The sequence below is a fragment of the Cyanistes caeruleus genome, chromosome 18 (genome assembly GCF_971803275.1).
Source record: "Cyanistes caeruleus chromosome 18, bCyaCae1.hap1.1, whole genome shotgun sequence".
In the NCBI taxonomy this organism is placed as follows: Eukaryota; Metazoa; Chordata; class Aves; order Passeriformes; family Paridae; genus Cyanistes; species Cyanistes caeruleus.
In genome coordinates this window covers 8495625-8508838 of record NC_141718.1, presented here as the reverse complement: position 1 = coordinate 8508838, position 13214 = coordinate 8495625, and the positions used below count along the sequence as shown (strand labels likewise).

The 13214-nt window shown below is 40.1% G+C and overlaps 1 protein-coding gene across 2 annotated transcripts in view; it reads right to left on the bottom strand.

The window, feature by feature from the left end:
* Window positions 1–13214, bottom strand: part of DGCR2 (DiGeorge syndrome critical region gene 2) — a 45142-nt gene that overhangs the window by 28676 nt on the left and 3252 nt on the right. The window contains exon 1 of one of the 2 annotated variants that reach the window (XM_023937574.2): window positions 2802–2853. The exons of the other annotated variant lie outside the window; for it this stretch is intronic. Coding sequence (XP_023793342.1) covers window positions 2802–2838 — 37 coding nt within the window. The 5' untranslated portion in view covers window positions 2839–2853. Of the gene's footprint in view, window positions 1–2801; window positions 2854–13214 lie in introns of those variants that run through there. 2 annotated transcript variants of the gene reach the window in all.

The following is a 13214-nucleotide window of genomic DNA, read 5'->3' as shown; positions in this document are numbered from 1 at the left end:
TGAAGTACAGAAAAATTCAAGAGTCTGCCATGGGCAAGATGAACCTGTAGGGAGCCAGCTGCCCTGACTGACTGCAAGTTCTATGCTTTCATGATGGCACTGTGTCTATTCCCTAGACCCCAAGCAACCTGCTCGTTCACCAGCACACCCTGAACAAATGTCTGTCAGAAATATCAACTAACAACAGCGAGTTCTCTGGTAACACTTCACCTGTTTCTCTACTATAAATTTGAAACAGAAAACAAGACATTCCTTGACTTGATATAAAAAGAGCAGAAAAACTGAAATCAAATTCAGACCAACAATTCTAAAAGCTAAATACATAACCAAAGATAAAACCTACTGTCACGTGAAGGCCAAAAAAAACCCCAAAAAACCCCAATTATCAACTTGCTGGGACACATTATTAGATAATATAACCTGTCCACAAGTCACTCATCTGAAAGCAGTTTTACCAAGGCTAGCTGTGGACTTGTAATTCAAAATTTAAAGACAACTTCCAAAACAGTTGGAAATTTACTTCATCAAACCAGAAATTACAAATCAATTTTAACAGTGCCATACAAACAAGAGACCTTCATCTGCTTTAGCTGTCACATATTTTTCTAAGTTAGCCAGCAGCAAAGCCAACAAGATTTTCTGACTAACAGAAAATCTGGGGTTTCACACAGGAAAAATCTAATGTTTCAAGGTGGTTGCTTACACGCTCACAGGGAGTTTTTGTTCTGAAAATTTTGCTCACTGCATGTTGAATGCCAGGTGTTTCACAGAACTCATCGTGTATTTCCTCACGGGTCAACTAGCTTTTTGAATTTTCTTTACAGCAGGATAATTTCCTGATTTTCTGCTAAGTACTCAAAAAGAAAAACCATTTACAAGAAGCTTTATCCACAGGAAGGACTTTATGATAGATGAATAAAACACACATACATACTCCCTCTAATTTCCAGCCAGCTTCATGTGTTTCACAAAACAAACAGATTTTGGCCACTATAAAATGATCCAGGAAGTCCTTTCAAGTTTAACGACCTCATGTATTCTCTCTGTGTAATTGAGAACGTTTTCCTCCTGGAGCCCAAGTGCTGAGAAGCTGCAGTGCATCCTTCCTGCAGCACTGACCAATGAGCTGACCATTACACTACCTGAAACCCATATTTTCTGCATCATTTTTTTAAAACCTTTGAGATTCATTTGGATTAAGACACCTTCTGCTCAAATCTAAACAGCAACTAATTTTATATTAATTTTCCCCTTTTTATGCAAGACATAAGGGATAAATGGCTACTCAAAACAACTGCTTTACTTTAAAGAAAGATAGGGAGGATCCATATCCAGTATGTGAAACTACTTTTTGAACACAGTATGTATCATTTTAGAGATTTCAATACCGAAGTATGGCTGTAACAGACACATGAGACAAAGTGTTTATTCAAAACAAGTTCACCTTGCTGGTTCAGTTTCCAAAATGAATGTGATCAGTTGGCCCTGAAACAGCAAGCTTTAGATCAAATTAGCTACTGTCTGTCCACATTAAGTCAGATCAGCTCTGGTTTGTCCCCTTGCAACCAGGAAGATTGCATGCTCCAGCTAATTCAGCAGAATTAGCTGTACAAATCCAGTATCCATTAATATGGAATTGGGGCATCATAATAGTTGCCTGCCACCAAAGACAGAACATCTACTAATGTTTCTTTAGTTTTAAATATTTGCTCTAACAGAAAACATTTAAACAGTCACTTCCACAGCATCAGAAAAGCCTCGAGTGAGGAGCAGGGTGGCAGCTCTGAGGCACGAAAGGCTGGTGCCAGGTCACACACCACTGGGCTGAGAGAGGGAGCAGGGGTGGAAACAGCTCATGGCAATGGGCAAAAGCCAGCAGCTGTAAACATTTCCTGCAAAGATAAGCTGCTGGGTAAATGAGAAAACTTTGATACTGTTCTAGCAGGATTATCTAGCCTCCTTCAATTGAAGACAGAGATACAAAAGAAATTCAGCTGGAGGAAATGTTACATCCAATAAAAATGACAGAGGCCCTGTCTCAGGCACATGTTATAAACATCTACTGTAAAGCATTAGGTGAACACATCAAAGTTCTCAAAATCTAAATTTCAACCTTATATTTTCAAGACACCAAACATTAACCCTACTGAAACCTGTGGGAAAATGAGCACTAGATCCTAAAGCAGAAATGTATCCCTGACAAACAGAACATTCCTCTCACGTATGTTCCTAGGCCTATAAACCTCCAGCAGTACAAAAACCTTATCACAGCAATTCAAAAATTCAGAGGTACAGATGAGGAACCAGAGGCTGAAACTAAAGCCTCCAAAATATAATACTCAATTCAGCAAAGTGCTTTGACACAGAAATTAAACTCAGTGACTACAATCACTGATTATGAAAGTTTGTGTTCTTCTGGCTGCAATTACTGAACTTTTCTTGATTAAAGGATTCACCAGTTAGTAAAGTCTGATACATTAAGATAGTCTTTTAGTAGCTAATCCTACAGATGCACTAGATGTTAGTGTTTACACAGCAAGTATGGATTTGAATCTATTTCAGTTTTAAACACAAAGAAATGTCATTTTTTTTTGCTACACTAATTGCTCTTGTCTGTTGAGCTTCATTTGTATGGAAATTGAGATTTGATTAAATGTACACCCAGCATTTAATGTTATTTCAAGTATAAGTTATTACTCTGAAATTCATGTACTGGAAGAGATAATCTTGAAGTACATGGTTTGGTTTTATACATAAGCTTTTAATGAACAATGGCAGGTTTGTGTGTACAGCAAGCTTACTTTGCTTATTTTGGTAACATTTCTTAAGGTTGGACATGGTAGATCCTCTGGCACCATTTTTATTTACAGACCAAAGAAAAACAAAAGACAAAAATACTTCCTCCTTTCTCATTGTAAAAATCACTCATTGTCCCAGACCAGATGAACCAACCTGTAAAGGAATATTCTGTTCAGATTTCAAGAGGCAATTACAGTCATCAAAAGCTGATTAAGCATTAACAAAAACTCTAACTACAAGTGCTTAGACCAGTAACTCTTCTTATTCAGATTTTAACTCGTCCAACAGGTCTTTCCTATGTTTTATAATACTCAACCTACATACTTAAGACCTGTACCTACACGTTGCACTATCCTTTCATATTTTAACACATTTAGGAATAAGTTTACTAAAATTGAAAATTATTTTTTTTCTTAAATCACTGTTTCTTATATAACCTGATCCATACTACAGTGCTTGAGTACGATCAGATCCCAGTCCATGCCAGCAAGAAGCCAAACTCCCCAAGTCCTTCACTCCTGGAGATTCTGCTGAACACCAGTGCTCACCAAATGCCTGCAAACAAGCACCAGAAACAAAACAACAGAAGGAACACCACACCCACTGCCATCAAACAAACACACACACACAGCTCTATATCTAATATTTATGCTCAAGCGGAAGCATAACACAATCAATATTGCTCTAGACTGGTATTTACTGCAGTAACATGAACTTTAAAACACTCTTAATACTTCCAACACAACAATATCATGATGGTTATCATAATGTAGTCCTCAGCAGAAAGGTGAAAAAACTCTCCTTAAGGTAATGCTTACCTTACTGCAAAAGCAGTTTCCATAACTTGGATGTCTCCCAAATCCACAGGTGAAGTTCACTGGCGCAGGTACAGTGCATCTCTCACAAAATTCCTGAAAATCTGCCAGCCTGTAAGGAGCAGGGCCATCCTGCGCCGCCTCTGCTCGCAGGGGCCAGCACCAGCTGCTGAACAGTTCTCAGGGACAGAGAAGCTCACTGTGAACTGCATCTGAGGATGCTCTGACTCAGTCTTCAAACAGGTTTTCTCATTTTTAACCTGTCTTTGAGGTACCCCCAATCCCATACAAGGCCTCTGCTCTCAGGGAAGAGAAGCCATACGTAAATGGTATTTCCCTCAGTTCCAGATCTCAGAGAAGTTTTCACTAACCATTCATTTGCCAGCAGGTTTTTGTGTCACTTGGTGAGTCTGACATCCATTATGTATTTTTGAGTTTATCATTATACCACCAACTGCTGCATTCAGTGTAGCAGAATGAATACATACAGTACTTTAAAACAAAGTTACAGTAGGAGGAAAGCAGACTTTAACACCAACTTTTTCCAGACAAGAAAACTATTTGTGAAGCTCATGTGTCACTATCAGTTATCCATTTCATAGAAAGTTTATTAAAGTTTCTCAATAAAACTGGTTCTATTTACTATTCTTCAAATTAAAAGCCTATAGAATAATTAAATTTAAAACCTTTCAGAAGAAATAAAAGAGAAAAATAGAGCACTCCATTTTGATGTCCAGTTCCACAGAAGATAAAATGCTTGGCCATTTACCCGTGATAGTGAAAACATGCTTAGGAAATACCCTTAGATCATGTAGCTTTGGTTCGTCATGACCTGAGTATGTGCAGCAGAGTATGAAAGCATAACAGCACCTAATAGCATAGAGCCTGGGGGGGGAAAAAGGCCACATGATATGCTCATAGCCAAAACACAGCCCACACCGATTCTCAAGTCTAATTCCAGCTCCTGAAAATTAGAGATTCTGAAGTTATAATCCCATTTAATAGGAATGCATCAGTTCCAAAGATAAATAAATAATACATGTTAGAGGCATTGGCACTTTCTGCATGACCTCAGCATGCTGTTTCATGAAGTAATTAAAATTGTGACAGCATTCCAGCTGAAAACTGTAAATCCTTAATGAATAACACTCATCAACATTCAGTATTACTCAGTGCTCTGCCACTGTAAGTTATGCTAGATCACCTCAACATCCATCAAAAGATTTTACAGCACAGTAAGGAATGGTAGCAGTCTCCTTCCCCTCACTCCCTCGTATTTGCTCTCCAGAAGAACAGAGCTGGAAGACAGGGAGCAGAACAAAGCCCCCATAATCCAAAGGGAGATGTTAAGTGACTTGCTATGGCCACTTAGACATGCACAAGTCTATGGGGCTGGATGAGATCCACCCAAGGGTACTGAGGGAGCTGGTGGAAGTGCTCACTGAGCCACTTTCTATCATTGACCAGCAGTCCTGGCTAACTCAGTTGGTCCCAGCTGACTCAAAATCAGCAAGTATGACAGCCAGCTGCTATTAGAAGGGTGCTAAGGTGGATCTGGGGAACTTCAGGCTGGTCAGTCTGACCTCAGTGCCAGGGAAGGTTATGGAGCAGATCATCCTTCACGAATGGCACACACAGGACAAGCAGGTGATCGGGCCCAGCCACCGTGGGTTTATGAAAGGCAGGTCCTGCTTGACTAACCTGATCTCCTCCTAAGACAAGGTGATCCATTTAGTGGTCCAGGGAAAGGCTGTGGATGTCATTTACCTGGTAGATTTTAGTAAATCTTGGACACGACTTGCTACAGCGTTCTCGTGGATAAATTGGCTGCTCATGGTTCAGAGAGCACGCTCTTCACCCAGTAAAACACCTTCCAGACTGGGGGGCCCAAGGCAGACACTACCACCCTCTACAACTATCTGGAAGCACGTGGTAGCACGGTGGGGGTCAGCCTCTTCTCCCAAGTAACAAGCAACAGGACAAGAGGAATTTGCCTTAGATTGCATCAGAGGAGGTTTTGATTGGACATTAGGAAAAATTTCTTCACCAAGAAGGTTGTTGAGCATTGGAAGACTGCCTAGAGAAATGGAGTCATGATCTCTAGAGGTACGTAAAAGAGGTGTAGATGCAGCACTTCAGGATATGTTTTACTGGTGGACTTGGCAGTGCTGGGTTAATGGTTGGACTAGATAGTCTCAAAGGTCTTTTCCAACTGAAATGATCCTATGATTCTATATTTATTATACCTACACCCTGCACAGGCTTGGAACTGACCCAGTTTTTCCTTGCTCACAAGTGTCATTCACTGCAATTCATTGTCTGCTCTTTGTCTGGAGGGCAAACTCAAGGCCAGGAAGGATGGAAAAAAGAAAGAGAAATCAAAATAACTACAAAAAATAAAAAGTAAAGGCAGGCAAGAGACATGGCATTCATCCAAAGCAACAACATCAGAGCTTTTTGAATGGGAATCCTGGCTATAATTTTTTAAGGCTCAGAAAATACAGACTTTGAGCTTCATGAAAGTGGGCACTTATTCCTAAGACTAAAACAGAAAAAATGTATTCCCCAATTCTCCAGCACTGCCAAAACCAAAGAGAAAACAAAACTTGCTACTTGAACTAAGCTGCAAGAATACTGTGAGAATTGGGCAATGCATCATTCCAGACTGAAAAGCAGTTTATTTTCATAGTGAGAATACCAGCTAAGCAACAGTCTTGAGCTTCTCCCCAGTCAAGAACCTGTTATATTATGATAATAAGTAAAGAGGCAGAAAGGAAAAACCAAATACAGCATAGGCACAAAGAGCAGTTAATACAAACAAAACCAAAGCCATGGGTACTTAATAAGCCTCTAATATGGCTCAAAATTAAAGGCTACTGTTTCTCCACGCTAACAACCTTGCTCAGAACTTCAAGTGTCCTGTACAGCCTCAGGGAGGATTTCAATGTTTTAGTACAACAGTGACAAGTGATTTAAACCTGTGCAGCACCAAATGTTTAACCCTTTCCCTAAAGAAAGCTGATCAGTGAAAGTGCCAATCACACATCACAAATTCACTAAACAATTTCAAGCAAGCTTGAGAAAAGCCAAGACCAGGAAAAGACAGCATATGTCTTTCCACAGCTTGCACAAGGTAAGGAAATGATGACCTCCTTGAGCTTCAAAGGGCAGGAAAGCCACACATGGCTTGCACTGTTCAGCAGGTGCCAGCCTGCCAGCACACCTGGGTGGCACTCTGGCACCACCAGGCTGGTTTCCCAGCTGGCAGTGGAGGGAAGTGGTGAGCTGGGGTAACCAAACCTTTGCAAGAGACCCTGCAGGACTCCCAGCTTTTTCATGCCAGAGGATGTGCTGTGGATAGGCTGAGGGACACAGGCAAGATACAGCCTTACTAAATCAGTGTCAGGCAAGGCTACTACAGCAGAGGAGGTACAGGGACATAGACAAACCCACTGGAGTCCAGGTTTTCATTAAGCCCCACTGCTTATGAAACATGCTCACAGGAAATAGCAGTGCTATGTAAACAGCACTATTCCTCACACAGAACTTAAATACAGCCACACACAAAACATACTAATTCTCCCAAGAGACGAAGCAACACATGACAAAGTCTATTAAGAACAACATCAGCAGTGATATACTCAGCAAGTCATCAATTGTGTCCAGAAAAGGGCAGCCTCAACAACAATGCTTTCTCCCTAAAATCCATATACCAGGTCAGGGTAGATGGATTATCCCCCACACACCACAAATCCTTCAACTACCTGGGTACCGCAGCTTGAAGTACTTCTATATCTAAAGCTATTATGTGGTAGCTGCCCACCCAGAACTACTCCCAAAAAATCTAGGCATACACTCCTGTATTCTCAAGATTACTACACCCTACCAAGTCAGCTGGATCAGGTTTTGTTCATATACAAAACAGTTTCACTAAGAATCAGCAGAGGAAGAGGCTGTATTCCCTTTGACCAAATAAACTACAGGAGTACAAACAAACAAAAAACCCCAAATAAATAATCAAAACCAACAGAAACCCCAAAACCACAAAAAACCTCTAACCAAATAACTAAAATCTAAAAGATACTCTACAGAAACTCATTTTCCTCACAGGAAAAATTCAAATCCAAAATTTTACATCAACTTAATTAGTATTTTCTTTTAGATCACGTTTCAACAAGAAGAGTACCCAGATGAAACACAATAACAGCAATTCAAGAACTGTCAGAGCAATCAAGGCTAATTTGTAGCCACCATTAAATTAAAAGTAGGAATTGCCAGATTTCAGCAGTATTACTTAGCAAGCCCATTTACTTTTAGCAAGACAACACATGTTCCTTCTCTGTAGGAAAACAGAAAAGTGCCTATCTTTTTTTGTTGTTGTTTTTTTAGTACACAACTCAGCATTTAAGCATATTCCTTAAACTTTCAGGACATGAGCAATCCTAACAAATCTAATGAAAATATACAATTCAAAGCTAAGTATGTGCTTTAAAACTTTGCTGAACTAAAGCACGAGGAATTGCAGTAGTCTTTAAAGCAAATAGGTGACAAAGTTCTATCTATGAAACCAGGTATTATTCAACTACACCACTCTCCAAAAACTAACTTTTTTTAAAAAAAAATCTTAAACCAAATTAACATGGAAGAAGTTCTCTACAGGGCCCTAAGAAAGTTCAAGGTCCTAAACAAGAATCTAACAAATCAGGGAGACAGGAAAACTGTGCCTGAGAACTATTCAAATGCAGGTCACACTAAAAAAAGCTTTTGCTCCTGTTTCACTTTTGTTCTTCACATCTTGTGCAAGACTTGATGAGCAAGCACCTAGAACACTTAAGAACAAGAATTCAATACACAGAAATATTATGACCTCAAATAGGGAACCCCAGTTTTACCCTTTGCACAGGAGCTGGTGCAGTGGCTGTCATGTCCTGGAGCAAATGGCTCATCCTTTGAATAGCATTCCCCTGCTCCACTGAAGCCGAACACAGCAGGAATGTGGCCAATGTCAGCTACAGCTACGTCTGTCCACACTGCAGGACATCCTGTGCTTCCCTCTTCCCCAGCAAATCAAATACCTGAGGAGAAACTCCACATATCGGACTCCTAAGTTTAACAGTTCTACTAGAAGTCAGCAAATACAGATCCAACCCAAATTAAAAAAACACAAAACCTTCTGAGAGTAGTTTTCTCATCCTCCACACCTTCTAAAAAATCAAGCACTACTGCCAGCACTCTTCAGCATCTATTGTGCCCATGTGTCAGGTACTATGCCACAAAACTTGATCTTTGCCATATTAACATCAATAAACTACATTCAATTCCATTACTGCTCAGAAAGACAAAGATGGGCACTACAGCATTCTTGAATCGTTTCCTCCAACCTGCTTACTGCCAGAATTGAGGAGGCAAGATGCTTCTACTTAAGTCTCTGATCTCCCTCCTGCAAGATTCCCAACATTTCATGAAGATTTTCCCAGATCTCCTTAACAGAGTACTCTTATACCTCTGATTTTAATCAGTGATGAGTAAGTAAAGTGTATCAATTTTTTCTACAAATTCAACAGAGAAAACACAAATGCAGTTTTGACCATCCCTAAATTAAAATAAGCTGCAGTAAGTTTTAGAGTTTGAACATACAAGGCAAAATGCTACTTGTGCACAAACTCAAACCCAGCAGCTGTTAGAAGCAGGGTTATTTGTTTTCTTTTAAAGTGTGTAAAAGATGACGAGTTACTTTTAATTCAGAAGAAATCGTTTTATTTACATTGCTAAAGAAATATTAAAACAGACCAAACATAGAAATACTAAGCAATAATACTACTCAGTTTTGCAGCCAGCCCAGAACATTCAGCATCATTCTACTAGAAATGGCAGTTAATCCCATTTTTCTACTAACTTTGACTTTCAAATAGTTCCACTGGGCACCCCAAGTAACTGGCCCTATAGTGGGAAAGGTATAAGGAAGCACAACAGAGGCAGCATGTGGAAGAGAAGACAACACAGCAAAAAAGTTACACAAACGAAAATATGTCAAATTAAAATCAGTTAAAGGACAAAAGAGCAGGGAATAGCACAAGAGCAGCCAGCAAAAGCTACTCCTACATTTCCACTCCCTCAGCTGGCTGACAATTCTCAAGCACAATAATCAATAAACAGAACAGAAGCTAAACATAATATTAGACCAACCAATTTTAATTTTAATTAAGTAGGAAGCTGAATGTAATTTAGTTTAACTATAGATAATGCAGTAACTATCAACAGCCATTAAACTTAAAACCATATTACTAAATTATCTGAATGGAAGGCAAACACATCCTTAGGAACTTCCTTAGGAGTTCCATATAGCAAATATCATTAAAATGCTGTTCATAAAACCCAGAATTACCAGGCTGACCCTTTAAAACAAAGAAAAATTTAAAGTTTCACAGGAAACCACAAGATGCCAGAGGATTTCACAGTTCGGAGAATATGGATTAAAGGTTAATCCCAAACTCATGTTTTTAAGCAACTAAATTGCTCAAGTCCTGCTACAGCAAATCAGTGACTTCACCAACTGATCCATGATTCCTCCTGGACTCGGGATCCTCTACAAAACCACCACTGAACTGCAGTGAGAACATGTGAGCCTGCCAAGCAAGCATCCAGCATGAAACAGAAACCCTTCCAGAGAATGGAAAGCCAGGAAGGATTGGGCACTGGCAGGCACCCACCACACTCAGTGCTACAGAAAAACTGGCACCTGAACTGCTCTGGAAAACTGTGACTCTGTTCTTTAAAGCTGCAGCTTATGAGAGACCCGTGCATTACACTGCATTTATACAAATAATAAGCTGTAACTGCAGAAGAAGCAGACTGGCAACTAGAGTTACCAAAATAATTTGGTGTTTGAAGTCTATCACAGGAAATCATTAACAATCTGCTTAACACCTTCAGGAATTGCCCGAGTTTGCCAGATTTTCTTTTGGGATAGGAAGACAACCTCATCTCTTATACTTCTTCTAGCCATAACTTTCTATCAGCCTACAGAGAATAAAAGATTAGCAAAGTTCTTTCCATCACAGCATAACCCTTCAGATTGCACAAACAAAGATCTGCAGAGCCTCTCATTGAGCCTGCCATTAGCTGTGCTCTGTTCCCTTTTTTATCTAAGCCCTTCCTTGTCCAGGCTATCACTGCAAGAACCCAATGCACATGTCCACTTCAAAATACAAAACAACCTGAGCATGCACATTAAGCCCTGAAGGGCAGGAGCTGTGATTCTACTCAATTCCTTCTAGGCTCTTCTCCAGACAGAACTTTCAGGTATCAGAAGCTCCACTCAGGGTACACAGGTCTGGCGCTGCACAATGGGAAGCTCTGCTAATCACAAAATAAATTATTCATATGCACCTCCCAGCATCAAACAAGAACTTATAAAAGTTCCAAGAAATCACCAAGTAAAAACCCAGAGACCCAGGCATTACTCAATGATGGACCACAGAGGTAGCTACTACTCCTGCATTACAATTTAACATCAACACCAGCCCTAACAAAGGTAATGTCAGGGGACAGAATGATTCATTGAAATCTTGACTGGTTTTCTGACATTCACCAGGGGATTTTACATCTTTCATACTTAGTATCATACTTAGTATCTAAAATTCCTCACTCTTCAGTCTAGCTGTGCTTTCCCCTCAAATACCAAGAAAGAAGCACAGCTGCCTCCTCCTGTTGCAGAGAGAGGCTGCGGCAGTGCTCTATTCTCCATCACTTCTGCTGGTTTGGACCAACCTTCTCCTGCCCTCAAACCTACTGCAGAGGCATAGAAGTCATGTGTTTGCAGACCCCCAAGGCACCCCTCTGGTTTATTACTTCTCAGAGCCAAAGCAATGCAAACAGCACTACTGACTCCTTTTTCCTCCTTTACTTTGTAGCCACAGGTAGCAGCAAATCCACTTGCGCCTCAAAAATTTTGCTTTATAATTAACATCACGAATTACCAGTCTTAAAGTATCAGACCCTCTAATAAGGTCTGATACCTTCTGCTTTGTCTCTGCTACACTGAGACCAGCCACAAAAAAGCTTTTTCGTATCCATCATCCTCGCTCTCCAGCTGCAAAAACAGCAACCAGCAGAGCAAGAAACATCAGGACAAGAAATCAGTAATAGGCAACACTAGGAAGAAAAATAAAACTTAAAACCAGTAGATTAAGAAGCAAAGGGATGAGGAGGAAAAACACGGGACTAAAAGACAGGCCAAGACCTACTTTCAGCAAAATTAACAGAGGAGGTGTAATAAAAACCCTTCTACCCCTCACTCCTAGAACTTTCCACTTGGGAATTCACCTAAATACACAGACAGGAACTGCAGCTAGCAACAACATGAACCTGAATAAATATAATTCATCTCAGCTCTCACTAACGTGGAGGCAGTGAACAAAGAGCAAAATAAGGGTTTGTATTTGCCTACCAACAAAATCTCTCCAGAGCAGAGGAACACTGGCCAGAGCAAATTTTATGACCGATAAATTTGGGTCTCCATTTGAATTAATCAATACACTTCAACTGGACAAAACCAGACCCATCCAGTCACAGCACACCAGCGGATCACCTTGAAACTATGCTGATCATGGGTTTGCTTAGACCTCTACTCTGATGAGTTCTGCCTTGTATGTAAGACCAACACCTCTTGACTAAAAGACAAGAAAAAGTTAGCAATCTGAACACACTTGTCAGTTGTATAATGTCAAAACACCAACACCCCACCTGTAAGAGCATAACCACAGCTGCCAGCAAGCTCCAAAGCATATGGGAAGTTCCAACTGTGAGCTGGAGTGTGGGGTTTTAACCAGACCACTTGCACTGGCAAGTCTTTCTAAGCATTGCAGATTAAGTACATTGTGCAATATTTTTTTGAAACAGAACTTGGGTAATAAAATTACTTCCCCTAGCTGGCTTTGAAGTGGAGAAAAAACACTGCAAGAACAAGAACTCAATTGGCTTTTAGCTGCCTGGCAAATGCTCTAATAAGAAAGCCCGATGACCTACATTCACAAGGCTCTGTACTAAACCATTATTACAAAATCCAATATAAAGCCTGACCATGTTTAAGTGTTCTCCATTAGCAAGCAGCAGTATCTTGTTAGAGAAATATGAAAACATGTTATTGTCTTTAGTGATGATGATCTTAATTAATCCTCTAAACACTATTCTGAAACATGTCAGCGTGGTCATTCCAGACTGCTTAAGCTCCCAACACGACACAAAGACACCAAAACCTCCGCTTCTCAGCGGTATGCGTTGAGTTGTTAACAGAAAAAGAAACTTCCTAAATATTCTCAAACTGTGAAAAACTGAATTCATAACAATTTACATCTCTGATGCTCTTCCAACAATTGACAGAAATGCACTGGTTCAGAAACTCGGGGAAAAAGCTAAGCTAGCACCAGAACAGCTTATTGCAACTCAGTTAACACACCACTGAAATATTTCCTCACACAAAGACATCAGCTCTCTCAGCCAACTAGTCAGATAACCTGAAGCAGATGGGTTTGAGTTGTCCTGGAAAACATTTTATTAAGTTAAAGCCTACGGTGGTAATTATCCCCCAAAAGATATCCC